This window comes from Heteronotia binoei, chromosome 8, assembly GCF_032191835.1.
Source record: "Heteronotia binoei isolate CCM8104 ecotype False Entrance Well chromosome 8, APGP_CSIRO_Hbin_v1, whole genome shotgun sequence".
Taxonomy (NCBI): domain Eukaryota; kingdom Metazoa; phylum Chordata; class Lepidosauria; order Squamata; family Gekkonidae; genus Heteronotia; species Heteronotia binoei.
In genome coordinates this window covers 118,488,579-118,508,858 of record NC_083230.1, presented here as the reverse complement: position 1 = coordinate 118,508,858, position 20,280 = coordinate 118,488,579, and the positions used below count along the sequence as shown (strand labels likewise).

At 48.2% G+C, this 20,280-nt stretch overlaps 1 protein-coding gene and 2 non-coding genes across 3 annotated transcripts in view; 1 reads left to right on the top strand and 2 right to left on the bottom strand.

Moving 5' to 3' along the window:
• The window catches only part of TAF3 (TATA-box binding protein associated factor 3), a 242,457-nt gene that overhangs the window by 177,371 nt on the left and 44,806 nt on the right, over nucleotides 1–20,280 (top strand). Inside the window, exon 4 of the mRNA XM_060245966.1 lies at nucleotides 7,485–7,570. Coding sequence (XP_060101949.1) covers nucleotides 7,485–7,570 — 86 coding nt within the window. The remainder of the gene's footprint in view (nucleotides 1–7,484; nucleotides 7,571–20,280) is intronic.
• On the bottom strand, nucleotides 16,479–16,547 carry TRNAD-GUC (transfer RNA aspartic acid (anticodon GUC)). Its single transcript has one exon. It is a non-coding gene; the product is annotated as a tRNA-Asp (tRNA).
• TRNAA-CGC (transfer RNA alanine (anticodon CGC)) lies at nucleotides 16,635–16,703 on the bottom strand. Its single transcript has one exon. It is a non-coding gene; the product is annotated as a tRNA-Ala (tRNA).

The window sequence follows — 20,280 nt, the reverse complement described above, 5'->3', positions numbered from 1 at the left end:
GACTGGATGGGCCACTGGCCTGATCCAACATGGCTTCTCTTATGTTCTTACGTGACACAAAGTGTTGGACTGCATGGGCCACTGGCCTGATCCAACATGGCTTCTCTTATGTTCTTACGTGACACAAAGTGTTGGACTGCATGGGCCACTGGCCTGATCCAACATGGCTTCTCTTATGTTCTTACGTGACACAAAGTGTTGGACTGGATGGGCCATTGGCCTGATCCAACATGGCTTCTCTTATGTTCTTATGTGACACAGAGTGTTGGACTGGATGGGCCATTGGCCTGATCCAACATGGCTTCTCTTATGTTCTTACGTGACACAAAGTGTTGGACTGGATGGGCCATTGGCCTGATCCAACATGGCTTCTCTTATGTTCTTACATGACACAAAGTGTTGGACTGGATGGGCCATGGGCCTGATCCAACATGGCTTCTCTTATGTGACACAGAGTGTCAGACTGCATGGGCCACTGGCCTGATCCAACATGGCTTCTCTTATGTTCTTACGTGACACAAAGTGTTGGACTGGATGGGCCACTGGCCTGATCCAACATGGCTTCTCTTATGTTCTTATGTGACACATAAGAATATGGAGCATGGGCCATTGGCCTAATCCAACATGGCTTCTCTTATGTTCTTCTGTGACACAGAGTGTCAGGCTACATGGGCCACTGGCCTGATCCAACATGGCTTCTCTTATGTTCTTATGTGACACAAAGTGTTGGACTGGATGGGCCATTGGCCTGATCCAACATGGCTTTTCTTATGTTCTTATGTGACACAGAGTGTCAGGCTACATGGGCCACTGGCCTGATCCAACATGGCTTCTCTTATGTTCTTCTGTGACACAGAGTGTTGGACTGGATGGGCCATGGGCCTGATCCAACATGGCTTCTCTTATGTTCTTCTGTGGCACAGAGTGTTGGACTGGATGGGCCACTGGCCTGATCCAACATGGCTTCTCTTATGTTCTTCTGTGGCACAGAGTGTTGGACTGGATGGGCCACTGGCCTGATCCAACATGGCTTCTCTTATGTTCTTCTGTGGTACAGAGTGTTGGACTGGATGGGCCACTGGCCTGATCCAACATGGCTTCTCTTATGTTCTTATGTGACACAGAGTGTTGGACTGGATGGGCCATTGGCCTGATCCAACATGGCTTCTCTTATGTTCTTCTGTGACACAGAGTGTTGGACTGGATGGGCCATGGGCCTGATCCAGCATGGCTTCTCTTATGTTCTTCTGTGGCACAGAGTGTTGGACTGGATGGGCCACTGGCCTGATCCAACATGGCTTCTCTTATGTTCTTAAGGTTAGGCACTGCTAGGTTAGAGAATTCCATTCTGGTTTCAATGTGAGATATAGTGTCAATCCACTTTCAGTGCACTTTCCAACGGGATTTTACTGTGTGAACTGGCCAAATCCAGTTGGAAAGTGCATTATTTAATGTGTGTGATCACAGCCAGAGAGTGATTAAAATGTGGGATTTGCTGTCAGAGGATGCAGTGATGACCAGAGGAAGAAAACAGATTTCAAAGGGGATTAGGTAGATTCATGGCAGACCAGTCTGTAAGTGGCTCCTAGCCATGGAGACTGAAGGGAACCTCCACATTCAGAGACACTAATCCGCTGAATCCCATAGCCAGGAGGCCATATCAGGGGAAGGCCTCGGCCTCCATGACCTGTTGCTGTATCTCCAAATAGAGCCAGTGTGGTGTAGTGGTTAAGTGTGCGGACTCTTATCTGGGAGAACCGGGTTTGATTGCCCATAGCTCTGGCAGAGGTTGTCCTTGAAAGAGCAGCTTCTGGGAGAGCTCTCTCAGCCCCACCCACCTCACAGAGTGTCTGTTGTCGGGGAGGAAGGTAAAGGAGATTGTGAGCCGCTCTGAGACTCTTCGGAGTGGAGGGCGGGATATAAATCCAGTATCTTCATCTACCTCACAGGGTGTCTGTTGTGGGGGAGGAAGGTAAAGGAGATTGTGAGCCGCTCTGAGACTCTTCGGAGTGGAGGGCGGAATATAAATCCAATATCATCTTCTTCTAACTCCAGCTTAACAGGTGCTTAATATTCAAATTTTAACGGGGGGGGGCTGTACCCTAAAACGTAACACGTGACCAAAACAGTGATTATGCTGTTAAAATGAATCTACTCGAAAGATCAAGCGGTTGCTCCTCTCCAGTTATATATCGCTCGTTCTTTGTACAGCTTTTTATTTTCCCTGTCCGATTTCCTTAGAAATCAGCGGCACCGTCGAAACAGGAACGCGACAGCATAACCTTATTAAAAAAGTCTATTCTTTATAGTCCTAAAATATATTGTATTTTTAGGGAAAAGCAATATAAGCCGGGGCAGATTACATTGACAAAGCTTCCCATTACCTTGTTGAAAAGTCCCTGTCAAAAGATAAACTTTAAAAGCTAGGCTGGATGAAAGAGTCCCCAGATAGAATTAAAATTTAAACTGATCTCGACAGATAAGCTTCCGCTGAAAAAACCCCCCTCCCCTCCCAAAAACTCCTTATTTTAAAGGGAGAGGGGAAAGTCTACCTCTTTGCCGCGAGTCAGGATTTCGAAAATAAATTTCTCTTCCCGTCCCCACATCCCCCCCCCCTTTAAATCTCTTGAGTGATTTTCATTTTTTGCAAGGCCGCTCTGCTGGTGTCCTGGAAAAAAACCCCGAAGAGTTAGAGCTTTATCAGTTGGTGCCCTGAGGTATGTGGCAAAGCGGCTAAATCCTTGAAGATTAAGCAAAAAAAAAAAAAAAATTAAAAAGCCCAGCACATGGCAATAAGGGGCTTAGATGACTACTAGTATTAGTTCAGGTGAAAGAAGTATTGCTTATACATAAAACTGGACAAATCCACTCACAATGTATTTTTTTTTAGTTAGCTACAAAGGAGTCTTATATTGCCGGACTTTACCTCTTTGGTGATTCGGGAAGCTTCCGTAATCCACTGTAAATGCTGTTCTGCTAGGCCAGGTTTCCGGTCTTATTGCAGAACTTGCAGCTTTTTTTATAAAAAAAGAGAAAGAAATTAACCATCGAAAGGACACATCCCGGTAAAGGTAGTCCCCTGCGCAAACACCAGTCGTTTCCGACTCTGGGGTGACGTCGATCATGACATTTTCACGGCAGACTTGTTACAGGGTGGTTTGCCATTGCCTTCCCCAGTCATCTACACTCCCCCCCCCCCACAAGCTGGGGACTCATTTGACCGACCTCGGAAGGATGGAAGGTTGAGTCAACCTTGAGCCAGCTACCTGAACTCAGCTTCCACCGGGATCGAACCCAGGTCGTGAGCAGAGAGCTCAGACTGCGGTACTGCAGCTTTACCACTCCGCGCCATGGGGCTCCTCACATCCCAGTAACGTACTTTAAAAAAACAAGCAAATGTGCCCCTGACGAGAGATTCAGGTTGGTAGCCCTGTTGGTCCGAAGCAACAGTTTGAATCCAGCGGCACTTTGAAGACCAACAAAGTTCATTTCTGGGTATAAGCTTTCCTGTGCATGCACACTTCCTCAGATACATTGAAACAGACTTCCTCAAGTCTTACATGGTTTTTTGGAGGGTGGAGGTGGGGTAGTGCCAAGAAAGAGCCCCATGGCTCAGAATGGTAAGCCGCAGTATTGCAATCCAAGCTCTGCTCACGACCTGAGTTTGATCCCGGCAGAAGCTTGGTTCAGGTAGCCGGCTCGAGGTTGACTCAGCCTTCCATCCTTCCGAGGTCGGTCAAATGACTACCCAGCTTGCTGGAGGGGAACGTGTAGAGGACTGGGGAAGGCAATGGCATACCACCCTGTAAGAAGCCGTCCGTGAAAACGTCGTGATGCGACATCACCCCAGAGTCGGAAAATGACTGGCGCTTGCACAGGGGACCACCTTTACCTTTTTTAGTGCCAAGAAGGGCTAGTAAGAGTCAAGATGCATAAATAACTGAGCAATAAGTATAGCTAAGATTGGATTAAAGCAGTTGGTAAGACCTTTGAGTGCAGCAAATTAGATACAGGCAGGACTTTTTTCCCCAGCAGGAACGCGGTTCCCGTCGGCTTGGAATCAGGGGGTGTGGCCTAATATGCAAATGAATTCCTGCTCGGTTTTTTTTCTGCAAAAAAACCCCACACCTGGATACAGGTAGATAAATACAGATAATAAAAGAACAAAGTGTGAGTCCAGTGGCACCTTTAAGACCAATAAAGTTTAATTGTAGGTATACAGTTTTGTGTGTATGCACACTACAGATTCTGGTAAGGTACGAGCTTTCGTGAGTGACTGCTGACTTCTTCAAATTTTATTTATTTTATCAAATTTATATCCTGTCCTCCCCTAATGGGCTCAGCTAGAACATGAATCTATCTTTCCTTATATCTTGGAGAGTGGAGTGATTCCAGATGTCAAATATCAATAGCAGGCAAATATCTAGCAGGTGGATGAATGACAATAGCAGGTGTGATTGGATGAGGTGCGATAAGAATAGGGGTAGTAGGCGTGGAGAAAGCAGCGTTGATATTGAGACAGGAAGCCTAGGTCTCGATTCAGTCCAGGAGGGTGCACTGTCTTGAGCTTCGTCAACAGTTGCAATTCAGTGGTCTCTCTTTCTAACCTCCCTTTGAAATTCCTTTGCAAGAGAAGTGCTACTCTTAGGTCAGCAACTGAATGTCCTGGAAGGTTAAAATGCTCCCCCATTGGGTTTTTACTATTAAGTCTATATCGGAAGAAGTGAGCAGCGACTAAACCTGTAGCCAGGATTTTAAAAGTTGGGGGGCAGGGGTCTTCTTATGTTCTTAGGATGCTGGACTAGATGGACCACTGGCCTGATCCAGCAGGGCTCTTATGTTCTTAGGATGCCGGACTAGAGGGACCAGTGGTCTGATCCAGCAGGGCTCTTCTGATGTTCTTAGGATGCTGGACTAGAGGGACCAATGGTCTGACCCAGCAAGGCTCTTCTTATGTTCTTAGGGTGCTGGACTAGATGGACCCCTGATCTGATCCAGCAGAGCTCTTCTGATGTTCTTAGGATGCTGGACTAGAGGGACCAATGGTCTGACCCAGCAGAGCTCTTCTTATGTTCCTAGGATGCTGGACTAGATGGACCCCTGGTCTGATCCAGCAGGGCTCTTCTGATGTTCTTAGGATGCTGGACTAGAGGGACCAATGGTCTGACCCAGCAAGGCTCTTCTTATGTTCTTAGGGTGCTGGACTAGATGGACCCCTGATCTGATCCAGCAGAGCTCTTCTGATGTTCTTAGGATGCTGGACTAGATGGACCCCTGATCTGATCCAGCAGAGCTCTTCTGATGTTCTTAGGGTGCTGGACTAGATGGACCCCTGATCTGATCCAGCAGAGCTCTTCTGATGTTCTTAGGATGCTGGACTAGATGGACCCCTGATCTGATCCAGCAGAGCTCTTCTGATGTTCTTAGGGTGCTGGACTAGATGGACCCCTGATCTGATCCAGCAGAGCTCTTCTGATGTTCTTAGGATGCTGGACTAGATGGACCACCGGTCTGATCCGGCAGGGCTCTTCTAATGTTCTGAGGATGCTGGTGGTACCTGGAGATCTCTTGGGATTACAGCTGATCTCCAGGCCACAGATATTACTTCACCTGGAGAAAATGGCCGCTTTGGAAGGTGGTCTTCATGCATTATACCCCGCTGAGCTCCCTCCGCTCCCCAAGCCCCGCCCTCCTCAGGCCCCACCCCCCAGTATTTCCCAACCCGGAGCTGCCAATCCTTGTTTGAAGGCCCTCTCTACTTCCTGCGACATATCGGTATCACAGGAAGCAACGAGCATTGTTTGCTTGAAGTTTATTCTGTTTTTTTAAACTTACTCCCTTCCTTTTCTCCTCAAAGTGAAGACAACTGTAAAGACATAAATGTCATCAGCGGGAGTGGGATTCTAGCAGGAGCTCCTTTGCGTATTAGCCCACAGCCCTCTGATGCAGCCAGTCCTCCAAGAGCTTACAAGGCTCCTTTTTGTAAGCTCTTGCAGGATTGGCTACATCGGGGGGGGGGTGGCCTAATATGCAAAGAAGCTCCTGCTAGAATTCCACCCCTGGTCATAAGCAACGAGAGAAATTAGGCACTCAGTTAATCCACGTGTTTAAAAGCCAGTACACTTCAAGCACGGCCGAAATCAGTTTTCTCTCTCTCCTTTTGCCCAGAACGATGGCTGGGAAGTTCAACACAACAAAATGCAACCCCAGACATATCCATTGCTGCAGCAGAGGGCCAGTGAAATGCTCAAAAGCCCTTTGAATATCTTTCTTAGTTACTTGTCATTTATTTATTTATTCAAAACATTCCGATGCCGCCCAAGCAGGGACCCCAAGGTGGGAAACAAGGTCCTCAAGAGAATGCTGAACTCTCACTTATTTTACAGTTGTATCAATCTCTTTTTGTAGGATTATTTTCATAGGATATTTCTGGGGTAGTGATGCTCTGTGTTCTTTGTGCTTGTGGGAGGGCTTCTGGCCCCTGCTGGTGGACCTCCTGATGACCCCTGGGTTTTGACCCCTGTGTGACACCGAGTGTTGGACTGGATGCACCATTGGCCTCATCCAACATGGCTTCCCATATGTTCTTATGCCTGGGGCAGTGATGCTCTGTGTTCTTGGTGCTGGGAAGGGGGGGGCAACAGTGAGAGGGCTTCTGGAGTTCTGGCTCCACTGGTGAACCTCCTGATGGCACCTTGGTTTTGGCCATTGTGTGACACAGAGTGTTGGACTGGATGGGCCATTGGCCTCATCCTACATGGCTTCTGTTATATTAAAGATGGAGCATTCTATCTGGGGCAATGATGCTCTGTATTCTTGGTGCTGGAGGGGGCGGGTGGTAATTGTGAGAGGGCTTCTGGAGTTCTGGCCCTGCTGATGGATCTCCTGATGGCACCTTGGTTTTGGTCACCGTGTGGCACAGAGTGTTATACTGGATGGGCCACTGGCCTGATCTAACATGGTTTCGCTTATGTTCTTATTTCCCAGTGGAGATATCAGGAACTCTTTCGTCCCCCTGCTCTTAATAAATCAGGGTGACAGTGCCACAATTTGCAAATGCCCCTGCTCTTATTAAATCAGGTGACAGTGCCACAATTTGCGAAAGAACAATTGAGGGAAAGCAGTGAGGGTGCTTTGACTGCATTATGTTCAACCTAACCCAACTAAGAAGGTGCACATATAGTTCCTGTCCTAGATTGCATTGGGTTCTGAACGTCCCATTTTGTTGACTGTACAGACTATGTGCAATTCTCCCCTCTTGTGGGGCAAGAGTGGGAGGGCTTCTGGAGTTCTGGACCCCGCTGGTGGACCTCCTGATGACCCCTGGCTTTTGGCCACTGTGTGACACAGCGTGTTAAACTGGATACCCTACATGGCTTCTTACCCAACATGGCTTCTCTTACATTGTTATGGAATTAATTGCAAGCTTAAGTTCCTGCGTTCAGAGCTGCGAAGCATCTAACAGTTCCGTGTGTTCCCTTTAGCAAATCAAAGTGGAGCCTGTCGTTCCCGCACCGTCTCCGGTCATCCCGAGGCTGACGCTGAGAGTGGGGGCTGGTCAGGACAAGATGTGAGTACAGAGGGAACCCGTTTGGGAAGAAGCTTTGGGGGTGGCATTCTCAGGTTCCTTTCATTCCCTCCTGCTCAGCTGAAACGGCTTTAGTGTTAACAAGCCATTGACGTTATCTGTGGATGTTTGTCGGCCCAGTTCATCCTGTGTTCTCTTTCCCTCAGTACTAGTCAGCCACTAGTATTCAGGGATGTGCTATTCATGGGTACCCTTCCCTGAGGTCCTCGGCTGTCTGAGAAGACAGAACTTTAATATGGTACTTGCTCTCAGCTGCTAGGACATCGTATGCGCAGCTGTGGAAGCAAGAAAAAAATACCAGAGAAATGGGATTGGATTACAAAAGTTATGTCATGGAGTGAAATGGACAAATTAACAATAGAGCAAAGTTTGAGTCTAGTGGCCCTGCAAAAGCTTAAACCTTGGATAAAACGTGGTTGGCTTTAAAGGTGCCACTGAACTCAAACTTTGGTCTGCTGCCCACACAAGAGTGTCAAACATGCGGCCCAGGGGCCAAATTAGGCTCCTGTCAGGCCTAGAGCGCCAGTTTGGTGTAGTGGTTAAGTGCGTGGACTCTTATCTGGGAGAACCGGGTTTGATTCCCCACTCCTCCACTTGCACCTGTTGGAATGGCCTTGGGTCAGCCGTAGCTGTCGCAGAAATTGTCCTTGAAAGGGCAGCTGCTTTGAGAGCCCTCTCAGCCCCACCCACCTCACAGGGTGTCTGTTGTGGGGGGAGAAGATATAGGAGATTGTGGTGGCAGCTACAAGCATAGACAGCTTCAATTGGGGCTTGCTGAGCCTCAGCCAACAGAAGGGAGAGAGGTTTGGCTCAATAGCTCTGCCCTCAGTCTGTGTCATGGTGCCTTCACATGTCCTTGACCAGTACATGAAGCAGTTTGTGTACAAAAGCTCACAATGCCCATCCATTTAATGTTTTCCTCAGGCTCAAAGCATTGACCATGAGATTTCTGTAATGAATGTCCATAAATCAAACAAATAGAGCCAGTTTGGTGTCGTGGTTAAGTGTGCGGACTCTTATCTGGGAGAACCGGGTTTGATTCCCCCACTCCTCCACCTGCACCTGCTGGAATGGCCTTGGGTAAGCCATAGCTTTCCTAGGAGTTGTCCTCGAAAGGGCAGCTGCTGTGAGAGACCCAAGGCTACCTCACAGGGTGTCTGTTGCAGGGAGGGGAAGGTAAAGGAGATTGTGAGCCGCTCTGGGACTCTGAGATTCAGAGTGGCGGGCGGGATATAAATCCAATTTCTTCTTCTTCTTCCTCCTCTTCTTCTTCTTCTTCCTCACATCATACATCATATTCCTGTGCTGTGCTCCAGAGCACCTGATACCTGTACAGTTTCCAACTTTCAGATGGGACCTAAAGACCCTCCTGGAATTACTCAACTGATCTCCAGACTAAATAAATCAGCTCTCCTGAAGAAAATGGCTGTGCCGGAGGGTGGCCCTTATGACGTGATACCCTGCTCAAGTCCCTCCCTTCCCCAAGCCCCGCCCTCTTTAGGCTCCACCCCCAAATCTCAAGGAATTTCCCAACTTGGAGTGGGCAACCCTAAAAACTTGGATAGTTCATTTCTTGGATTTAAATATCTGTGCCCTCTCTTTCCCTCGGCTGTACATTTTGAATAAAAGCCAATTGAGAAACTTTTTTTTGCAGAAGGCGCAGTCAATATTCGGGTAACGGCAGAGTGCTGCGAAGCTTGCTTTTCTGACACAGTGAATTAAACCCAGGTTTCCTTTTTAAACAACTGTTCAGGCAGCATGTTGTCAAGTAAATCGTTTTTGAATATAAGTACTGTACTAGGTAAAAGGAGCCCCGCGGGGCAAGGCGGTAAAGCTGCAGTACTGCAGTCCGAGCTCTCTGCTCACGACCTGAGTTCTATCCCCAGCGGAAGCTGGTTCAGGTAGCCGGCTCCAGGTTGACTCAGCCTTCCGTCCTTCCGAGGTCGGTCAAAGGAGGACCCAGCTTGCTGGGAGTAAAGCGTAGAGGACTGGGGAAGGGAATGGCAAACCACCCCGTAAAATGTCTGCCGCGAAAACGTCATGATGCGACATCACCCCATGGGTCGGAAACGACTGGTGCTTGCACAGGGGACTGCCTTTACCTTTACTGCACTGGCATCAACTGCTGGTGGCAGAAGCCGTCTTAAGAAGAGGCATGCCTCGTTCCCACCTGCACAAAGGGAAAGCTCCTTCTGAAATGCTTCCTCCTCTGATTCCGTGCCTGTATCTTCTGAAAAGAAAGGGTTCTTTTTCTCCAGAATATGTTACAGATATATTCAAGGGTGGAATTCTAGCAGGAGCTCTTTTGCATATTAGGCCATGCCCCCTGATGTAGTCAATCCTCCAAGAGCTTACAAGGCTCTTTTTTGTAAACTCTTGGAGGGTTGGCTACATCAGCGGGGGTGGCCTATTATGCAGAGGAGCTCCTGCTAGAATTCCACCCCTGTTAATGATATTCATGTAATCAGTTAAAAAGTCAGAAAGTTAACGAAGTGGATGACAGCTTTGCTGTGTGCGCTATAGGGCAGGCTTATTCTTACTTTTTGAATAAAAATTATTTGGAATTGTTTTTAGTGCAATTCTGTTTGATAGGTCAGCATTCCGACGTAGCTCTCCTAATAAGGAGAAGAGCGAAGCGTTTTATTTCAAGGGGTTTCTCTCGAACTGCTTTGACCGCACAGTTAAAACCGAGTGGAAAAATAGATTATAATCAAAGCGTCTCTATCTTTGTAGTAAACAATTACAGCAACACTTGCATAAATGCCACATTAGAAGAAATTTAGTGGATTCTATTCTAATGCAATTAGAGCTAATTCTGTTCTTTACATGAATAGAAGGTCAACCAGTAAATCTAGTTTATCTCAGACCCAGGCCTCAATAAATTGTTTTATTTAATTTGTTGGGCAGAGATCTTATCCTTAATGGATCCAGGACTTATTAGTTTCTGGGGTTTTTAAGGAATCGGACTTTTAAAAATATATATGATGCGAATGATCCCGGCGCATGTGTATTTTCTGCTACGTTATCAAGTCCCAAGATCACTAATTCGGCTTCTGTGGGGGAAGCATTTAAGATTGACTATCTAAGAAAGGCAAGCGTGAAGTTTCAGTACTTAAATTGCCAATATGGTTTGGGGCAGCTACCCTGAATCACTGTTAACAGTTAACCAGTTATTCTCTGGTTAATTTGTTTCATATGTGAATGTGTATTTTCCATACATAAACTGTCTTAAAGAATGCTTTTTGTGTTCATTGCTACAGTAATAAGCCATCTGATGTCCTACTACACTGTAGTATAGTGTCTAGCTCACATAAAGTGATGGTATTGCTTTACTCTGCTCTGGTAAGACCTCTCCTGGAGTATTGTGTACAGTTTTGGGCACCGCATTTTAGGAAGGATATAGACAAGCTGGAGCAGGTCCAGAGGAGGGCGACAAAGATGGTGAGGAGTCTCATCCCCTTTTGGAGACCAAGCTCATTGAAGAAAGGTTGAAGGATCTGGGGATGTTTAGCATGGAGAGGAGGTGGCTGAAAGGTGATAGGATCACCATCTTCAAGGACTTGAAGGGCTGTCATCTAGAGCGGGGGTGGCCAACGGTAGCTCTCCAGATGTTTTTGCCTACAACTCCCATCAGCCCCAGCCATTGGCCATGCTGGCTGGGGCTGATGGGAGTTGTAGGCAAAAAACATCTGGAGAGCTACCGTTGGCCATCCCTGATCTAGAGGATGGGGTGGAATTGTTTTCTGTGGCCCCAGAAGGTCGGACCAGAACCATTGGGTTGAAATTAAATCAGAAGTTTCCGGCTCAGCGGTTCCTCAGTGGAACAGGCTTCCTTTGGAGGTGGTGGGCTCTCCTTCCTTGGAGGTTTTTCAACAGAGGCTAGATGGCCCTCTGACAGCAATGAAGATCCTGTGAATTTAGGGGGAGGTGTTTGTGAGTTTCCTGCATTGTGCAGGGGGCTGGACCCTGGAGGTCTACTGTTGAACCATTGACCAGTCTTTACAATTAAATGTGAAATTCGCTGCCAGAGGATGCAGTGGTGACCACAGGAATAAACAGCTTGAAAGGGGGATGAGACAAATTCATGGAGGATAGGTCTATCAGTGGCTACTAGCCATGGTGACTAAAGGGAAGCTATACATTCAGAGGCAGTCAGACTCTGAATACTGGTGTCAGGAGGCAACACTTGACCTCTGTGCCCTGTTGTTGAATCTCCAGAAGAACTGGTTGGCTACTGTGTGAGACAGAATACTCAATTAGATGGACCACTGGTCTGACCCAGCAAAGCTATTATGTTTTTAACAGGGGGAGGCCAGTACAGAGGAACTGGCTGGCCTCTGTATCCTGTTGTTGGATCTCCAGAGGAACTGGTTAGCCACTGCTTGAGACAGGATGTTCGGCTGGATAGACTACTAGTCTGACCCAACAGGGCTCTTCTTACATTCTCATGAGGAGAAGGTCTTGGCCTCTGTGCCCTCTTGTTGGCCCTCCATAGGGACTGGTAGGCCACTGTGTGAGACAGGATGTTGGACTAGATGCACCATTGGTCTGACCCATCAGGACTTTCTTATGTTCTTATCAGGGGAAGGTCTTGGCCTCTATGTCCTTCTTGTTGGCCCTCCAGAGGAACTGGTTGGCCACTGTGTGCCATAGGATGCTGGATGTAGATTGACCACTGGTCTGACCCAGCAGGTTCTTGTTAGGTTCTTATAAGGGGAAGGTCTCAGTCTTTTGGGAAGGGACAGTGGCTCACTGGTAGAGCATCTGCTTGGTAAGTAGAAGGTCCCAGGTTCAATCCCCAGCATCTCCAACTAAAAAGGGTCCAGGCAAATAGGTGTCAAAAACCTCAGTTTGAGACCCTGGAGAGCTGCTGAAGGCAGCTTCATATGTTCATATGTTTTATTCAGGACACAGTCTGAGTAGACAATACTGACTTTGATGGACCGAGGGTCAGATTCAGTAGAAGGCAGCTTCATATGTTCATATGTTTTATGCCCTGTTGTTGGCTCTCCAGAACAGGTTAACTACTGTGTGAGACATGATGCTGAACTGATCTGATGCATTAGGGCTCTTCTTATGTTCTTATCAAGGGAAGGTCTTGGCCACTGCGCCCTGTTGTTAGCATGCAGCGAAAACTGGCTGACTACTATATGTGACAGGATGCTGGACTAGATGGACCACTGGTCTGATCCATCAGATTGATGGATTGCGGGGGTTTTCCCTTAGAATACTGGACTAGGTTGACCTGAATGTGAGCCTGTGAGTCTGGACTATGTGTTCTGTTGCGGGTGGGGGGGTGTCCATATGTAGATTCCTGGTGTGTAATTTAGCCTCGAAAAGCATCTGCTAAAGACACCAAGGTGAATGGAGGCCTCTCCATTGCTGGCAAAAATAAGGGATTGAACTTCTTTTCTAGGCACCATTCTCCAGTCAGAACTGGGCCCCCACCTGGACTGCCATAGGGAGGGAGAAAGACACGCAGGAGGAAGATACCTGCCAGTTTGGTGTAGTGGTTAAGTGCGCGGACTATTATCTGGGAGAACCGAGTTTGATTCTCCACTCCTCCACTTGCAGTTGCTGGAATGGCCTTGGGTCAACCATAGCTCTCGCAGGAGTTGTCCTTGAAAGGGCAGCTTTTGAGAGAGCTCTCTCAGCCCCACCCACCTCACAAGGTGTTTGTTATGGGGGAGGAAGGTAAAGGAGATTGTGTGCCGCTCTGAAATTCAGTGTGTAGGACAGGATATAAATTCAATATCTTCTTCTTCTACTTCCCCTCTTAATGGAGGTTATAGATGTCATGAATTGGGGAAATGTCTTGGAAGGAAGAATTACCACCCCCCCTTTAGATTTGCAGCCCTTTTTCAATCTACCCCCCCCCCCACACACACACACCAGACCTGATTCTTAAGGCTAAACTTATTTTAATCCATGCAGTGACCCGTAAGGAGGCGGTATTATCATTTCGGCAGAAGTGTCCCAGGCTACCCACTTTGCTCGTGATAGAGCTGAGATTTGAACTGGAGATTTTAGCCACTTTACTACAATATCTCCCGATGCTTAAACAGTAGCCGTTTTCCCACACAGCTTACCTCGGAGTGACGTCCCTCTTCACCGCGCAGCGTCTGCTCGGATTTCCCACCATCTGCTCCGCAGAAACAGGAAGTGCCGGGACTTCTGCGTCGCAAATGTAAATTGCTAAAACCTAGTTTACGTTAGCGACGCAAAAGCCGCGGCTATTCCTGCTTCTGCGGAGCAGATGGTGGGAAATCCGAGCAGACGCTGTGCGGTGAAGAGGGACGTCACTCCGAGGTGAGCTGTGTGCGAAAAAGGTTAGAGTCTCTAACCATTAATGACAGGTATGTGAATAAGATGTCCACTGCTGACTATGTTGGCTACCTGTGTTTTTTTTTAAATTATTTCAAAACAAAAGTATACAGCATTTCAAATCCAGGGAGCAGCTGTGGCTCACTGGCAGAGCTCCTGCTCGGCATGCGGAAGGTCCCCGGTTCAGGTCCCGACATCTCCAGTTAAAAGGGTCAGGTAGTAGAAGGCAAAAGAAGAAGGGGACGGCAAAAGATGAGATGGCGGGACAGGGTTACTGTTGTAACAAACACAAATTTGAGCAGACTTCGGAGGATGGTGGAAGACAGGAGGGCCTGGTGTGACTGTCCATGGGGTCACATAGAGTCGGACTCGACTGTGCGACTGAACACAGTCGTTTATGCGATCTGAAAAGCAACCAGAGTATAGGTAGTAGTTGATACGCCCTGACCTGGATGGCCCAGGCTAGCCTAATCTCATCAGATGGGGAGGAACGCTGGTGGGGAGGGACAGTGGCTCAGTGGTAGTGTACCTGCTTGGTAAGCAGAAGGTCCCAGGTTCAATCCCCGGCATCTCCAACTAAAAAGGGTCCAGGCAAGTAGGTGTGAAAAACCTCAGCTTGAGACCCTGGAGAGCCGCTGCCACTCTGAGTAGCCAATACTGACTTTGATGGACCGAAGGTCTGATTCAGTAGAAGACAGCTTCATATGTTCATAACGGAAAGCTAAGCAAGGTCGGCCCTGGTTAGTACTTGGATGGGAGACCCCCAAGGAAGTCCAGGGTCACAACACAGAGGCGGCCAATGGCAAAGCACCCCATTCGTCTTCTATTGGGGTCACCATAAGTCAGCTGTGACTTGACATTACTTTCCACCACCACCAGTAGGTAACATGAAAGCTGTCCACTTGGGAACCTGGAGAGCCGCTGCCAATCTAAGTAGGCAAGAACTCCAAGCTGAGTTAGTGTGAGCTAGCTCAAACTTTTTTGGCTTCCGGCTCACACTTTTTTGGCTTCGCTTGGGGAAGATGACCGCAGAGCAAACCAATGTAGGCATCAGACAAATCTCTCACTCACGACTTTAATGGCCAGGAACTCACAAAGTAGAATTTTTGCTCACAAGACTCCGCAGCTTGACTTTGATGGACCCATTGCCTGATTCAGTGTAAGGCAACTTCATGTGTTCATGCGTGTCCAGGCAGCTGTGCCATGTGGCTGTTGCTCAAGGACATCGTTTGCTTTCTTCTGTGATGCGCGGTAGTTACGTTCGGTTTGGCTGTGCATTGTGTCAGTGCCGTGCCCTGTTTTATTCAGGACACAGCCCTGTTTGCCAAGGCTCCACCGCCATTTGTGGGGCAAATGCACAAGGCGCAGATGGCAGAGGCCTGTCTCTCAAGTGGACCTTCCCCGGGAGGAGCTGCAGCTTCCCAGCATGCTTTCTCGAGAATTTGGAGGCTCACATCTGCCTTGAATGCTTGCGGCTTTGCCAAAGCAAATAGGAACATCGCACCGCCAAAATGGCGAAGAGTTTTGACGAAGTCGGGTTAGAACGGATAAAAGGAAGTACTTCTTCACCCAAAGGGTGATTGACACAGGAGGTGGTGGCAGCTACAAGCATAGACAGCTTCAAGAGGGGATTGGATAAGCATATGGAGCAGAGGTCCATCAGTGGCTACTGGCCACAGCGTATTGTTGGAACTCTCTGTCTGGGGCAGTGATGCTTGGGGGCCACAGTGGGAGGGCTTCTAGCCCCACTGGTGGACCTTCTGATGGCACTTGGGTTTTTTGGCCACTGTGTGACACAGAGTGTTGGACAGGATGGGCCATTGGCCTGGTCCAACATGGCTTTTTTTATGTTCTTGTGTTAACCTATGGCTTTCTGAATCCTATGTCACAGGCCTCGGATTCAGCAGGAGCTCACAGGAGCACAGCTCCTGAACCTTTCTGATGGTTCCCCCTCTTCATCCCCACCTATGTTGTCCATTGAATAGTTGGTGCAGCTGCATAGCAATCCCTGGATTAGGAGAGCGGGCAGCCAGCCAGCCACCAGGGGCTTTGCCCCGCCCCCAGCAGCCCTCATTAACCCCTGGAGAAGCCCACACCAGCCTTTCTCTGCTTCTTATGTGATTTTGATCGGCGGGTTGCTTTCTGGACTTTTGACTCACACATGGATCTCAAGCCAGCCCAAGCAGGCCTTGTTTGCCCAGGGCTCTCCTTTCTTGCGTTGGGTTGCTGGGGGGGGGATATGCTAATGAGTTATGCTAATGAGCTCCACCACCTGTTTTTCTACAAAATGACCTCTGATGTCTCAGATAAGAACATAAGAGAAGTCATGTTGGATCAAGCCAATGGCCTTTTCTCACACAGTGGCAAAAGTCACAGTGTTAAATGTCCAGCAAATCTGATTGGCATAAGAGAAGTGTAAAGAAAAGGGCACTTGAAAATGCCTTATACTGAACCTTATACTTAGTCCATCAAATCAAAGTCAGTGTTGTCTACTTAGAGTGGTAGAGGTTCTCCAGGGTCTCAGGTGGAGGTCTTCCACATCACCTACTACCTGATCCCTTTTAACCGGAGATGCCAGGGATTGAACCTGGGACCTTCTGCATGACAAGCAGACGCTCTACCACTGAGCCACAGCATCTGAACCTAATGGAACTATCACAGGTAGCTGCCTTATACTGAATCAGGCACTTGGTTGATTGAGGTCAGTATTGTCTGCTATAAATGGAGATGCCTGGGATTGAACCTGGGACCTTCTGCATGCGAAGCAGACGCTCTACCACTGAGCCACAGCCTCTCTCATGAATGGAACTCTCACATGTAGCTGCTTTCTACTGAATCAGATTCTTGAGCTAGCCCAGACTGGCAGTGGCTGTCCAGGGTCTCAGGCAGAGGTCTTTCACACTACATACTCCCAGATGCTTTAACAAGTGAAGCCAGGGATCGAACCTGGGATATCCTGCAAGCAGATGCTCTGTCACTGAGCCACAACCTGTCCTCAACTAGATGCACCAATCTGGATCTTCAGGTTGTTCTCACCTCTTGCTTGATATGGTACATTTAAAGCAACCCATTTAAGCTTTGTACAAAAATTGAGTATATTGGCGAGGTGGAGTGGACATACCATTCTCAGAGGGGATTGGATCAACATCTGGAGCAGAGATCCATCAGTGGCTATCAGCCACAGGGTATAGGTGGAACTCTGTCTGGGGCACTGATGCTCTGTATTCTTGGTACTTGGGGGGGGGCGCACAGTGGGAGGGCTTCTGGTGTCCTGACCCCACTGGTGGACCTCCTGATGGCACCTGGGTTTTTTGACCACTGTGTGACACAGAGTGTCGGACTGGAGGGGCCACTGGCCTGATCCAACATGGCTTCTCTTATGTTCTTATGTGACACAGAGTGTCGGACTGGATGGGCCAGTGGCCTGATCCAACATGGCTTCTCTTATGTTCTTATGTGACACAGAGTGTTGGACTGGAGGGGCCACTGGCCTGATCCAACATGACTTCTCTTATGTTCTTATGTGACACAGAGTGTTGGACTGGATGGGCCTTTGGCCTGATCCAACATGGCTTCTCTTATGTTCTTATGTGACACAGAGTGTTGGACTGGATGGGCCACTGGCCTGATCCAACATGGCTTCTCTTATGTTCTTATGTGACACAGAGTGTTGGACTGGAGGGGCCACTGGCCTGATCCAACATGGCTTCTTTTATGTTCTTATGTGACACAGTGTTGGACTGAATGGGCCACTGGCCTGATCCAACATGGCTTCTCTTATGTTCTATGTGACACAGAGTGTTGGACTGGATGGGCCATTGGGCTGATCCAACGTGGCTCCTCTTATGTTCTTATGTGACACAGAGTGTCGGACTGGATGGGCCACTGGCCTGATCCAACATGGCTTCTCTTATGTCCTTAGAACATAACAGAGCTGCATAGGCCCAGCGTTGCTATTTAGTAGCCTTTGCGGGCATAAAATGCTCATCGTTTGTCTTACAATCACTTTGGGTGGGACAATAAGCCTCCTTCTTCCAGTATAAATAAACCAGCCATTGTAAGGCTTTCTTTTGAACTCAGGCGTGCCATTTAGCGACCAGTTTATTCAGACTTTGGTAATTTAGATTACCGGCTTCCTAGTGTTTGCCCACAATAGGCGAATAATGGGGCTCATTAAAGCTCCCAGTGTAGGCCGATCCAAATTGCAGTCTCGCCTCCAACCTTGGCTCTCTATGTGTGGCTGGGGGAAGGGGGAGGATTGGTCCTTTATTGACTTGTCGGGCGGCGGGATTGCGTTACAGGCCAGAGTCGCTCGCGACCCTGTCCCATTGAGCCGCCTGTTTTGTGGTGGGGAAACAGGTAAAGGGATCCCGCTGGAAAGGCCCCTCCCTCCCTGCACGTTTTTTATGAATCGGGCTAGTGTTCCCCACAGCTAGGGCACCGTGACCAGCTCTCCCCCGCGCTGTAACGCAAGCAGGAGGGAACTTTTGTGGGCCCGCAGCTGTGGGCGGTGTCAGTTACCTTGCGAGACGCAGGCCCATTCAGCGGGGAAGCTCTGGAGGAGAACTTGACTGTGGAATTAAATAGGGAAGCAGGCGGGGAGGGGGGCAGGTGGAGAAAAGGCGATACTCAGAGAAGACAAACATTAGAAGACTTAGGCGATGGCCCGGATTGGGGGTGGGCAGGGGGGATGACGACGACAATGCTGGCTTGCGAGCGAGTCTCTCCGGTTGATGATAGGCGTAATGGTTAGCCCAATTATTGTACAATGGAGCACTTAGCCATGAATGGCTAAGCACGAACAGTGGGGTAGTGGAACTGAGACTCCAAGCCGTGTCAATTTTTCAACCTTTTCCTTTGAATCTAGGGGGAAGGAGGATAGACAAGTGGAAAAGCAGTTCTCGATAGAATTCTAGTTTGGACCAGCATCCCTTACGAACTGCAGGGTGTTTGAAATGTGTTTTGAGATGTGCGGTCTCAATATTCAGCATCTTGCAATTTTTTAACATGACTGCTTTAGAGTTTTTTTGAATATATATATATATATATAAATATATACACACACACAGAGGGCTTTTTTTGTAGCAGGAACTCCTTTGCATGTTAGGCTACACATCCCTGATGTAGCCAATCCTCCAAGAGCTTACAGTAGGCTCTGTACGAAGAGCCCTGTAAGCTCTTGGAGGATTGGCTACATAAGAAGGGTATGGCCTAATATGCAAAGGAGTTCCTGCTACAAAAAAGCCCTATATCATCCATCCATCCATCGTCTGTCTGTCTGTCTGTCTGTCTATCCAGGACTTTTTTTGAGCAGGAATAAACAGGAACACAGTTCTGGCTGGCTTGGCGCCAGGGGTGTGGCCAAATATGCAAATGAGGTCATGCTGAGCTTTTTCTACAAAAAGACCTATGTGAAACAATGATGATGCCAGGGGTATGTGGCCTAATATGCAAATGAGTTCCTGCTGGGCTTTTTCCACAAAGAAAGCCTGTATCTTTCTGTCTGTCTGTCTATCCATCTGTCTATCCTAATCTAATCTACACACACACTACCAAGGATTGGTTGGTTGGTTTACTCCTAAGGAGGAGTGTGAAGTTTAATCAGCTTGGATTTCAGAATTGAATCAGCACTGCCCGCTCATCAGCTCAGATCCCTGACAGCAGCTGTTTCTTCTTTAAAACACACTTTTCTTCCCAGTCCCCCATGTAGGCCACAGACGCTGATGCGAGAAGGGGAGGACTGAGAAGCCACTGAAGAGCATTTGCCGTGACACTGAAATTGCAGGATCTCGGTCTATGCGTTTCTGCAGAATCCCCGGTGCAAGTTAGCAATTTAAGGACCTTGGTAAAGGCACCGTCACGGTTCCCTGAGATTGCCAAATGTCCTGCGGAATTCTAAAACGGACTCTAAATTGTGAGATTGCGCAAATATAGTCTTAGAAACTGCTGCATTTAAAAATGTCCCTCCCTACTGCCCGTGAGAGCACACTTATGCCATGATTTAGAGATATTAGCAAATGTCTATCCTCTGTTTAGAGCCTTTAGGATTGGCTGGGCTTAAAATCATAAGAACATAAGAGAAGCCATGTTGAATCAGGCCAGTGGCCCATCCAGTCCAACACTCTGGGTCACACAGTGGCCAAAAAAGAAAGGAGGTTCACAAGTGGGGCTAGAAGCCCTTCCACTTTGCCCCCGCCCCCCAGAGCACCAAGAATACAGAGTATCACTGCCCCAGACAGTTCCAATAATATGCTGTGGCTAACAGCCACGGATGGATCTCTGCTCCATATTTTTATCCAATCCCCTCTTAAAGCTGGCTATGCTTGTAGCCGCCACCACCTCCTGTGGCAGTGAATTCCACATGTTAA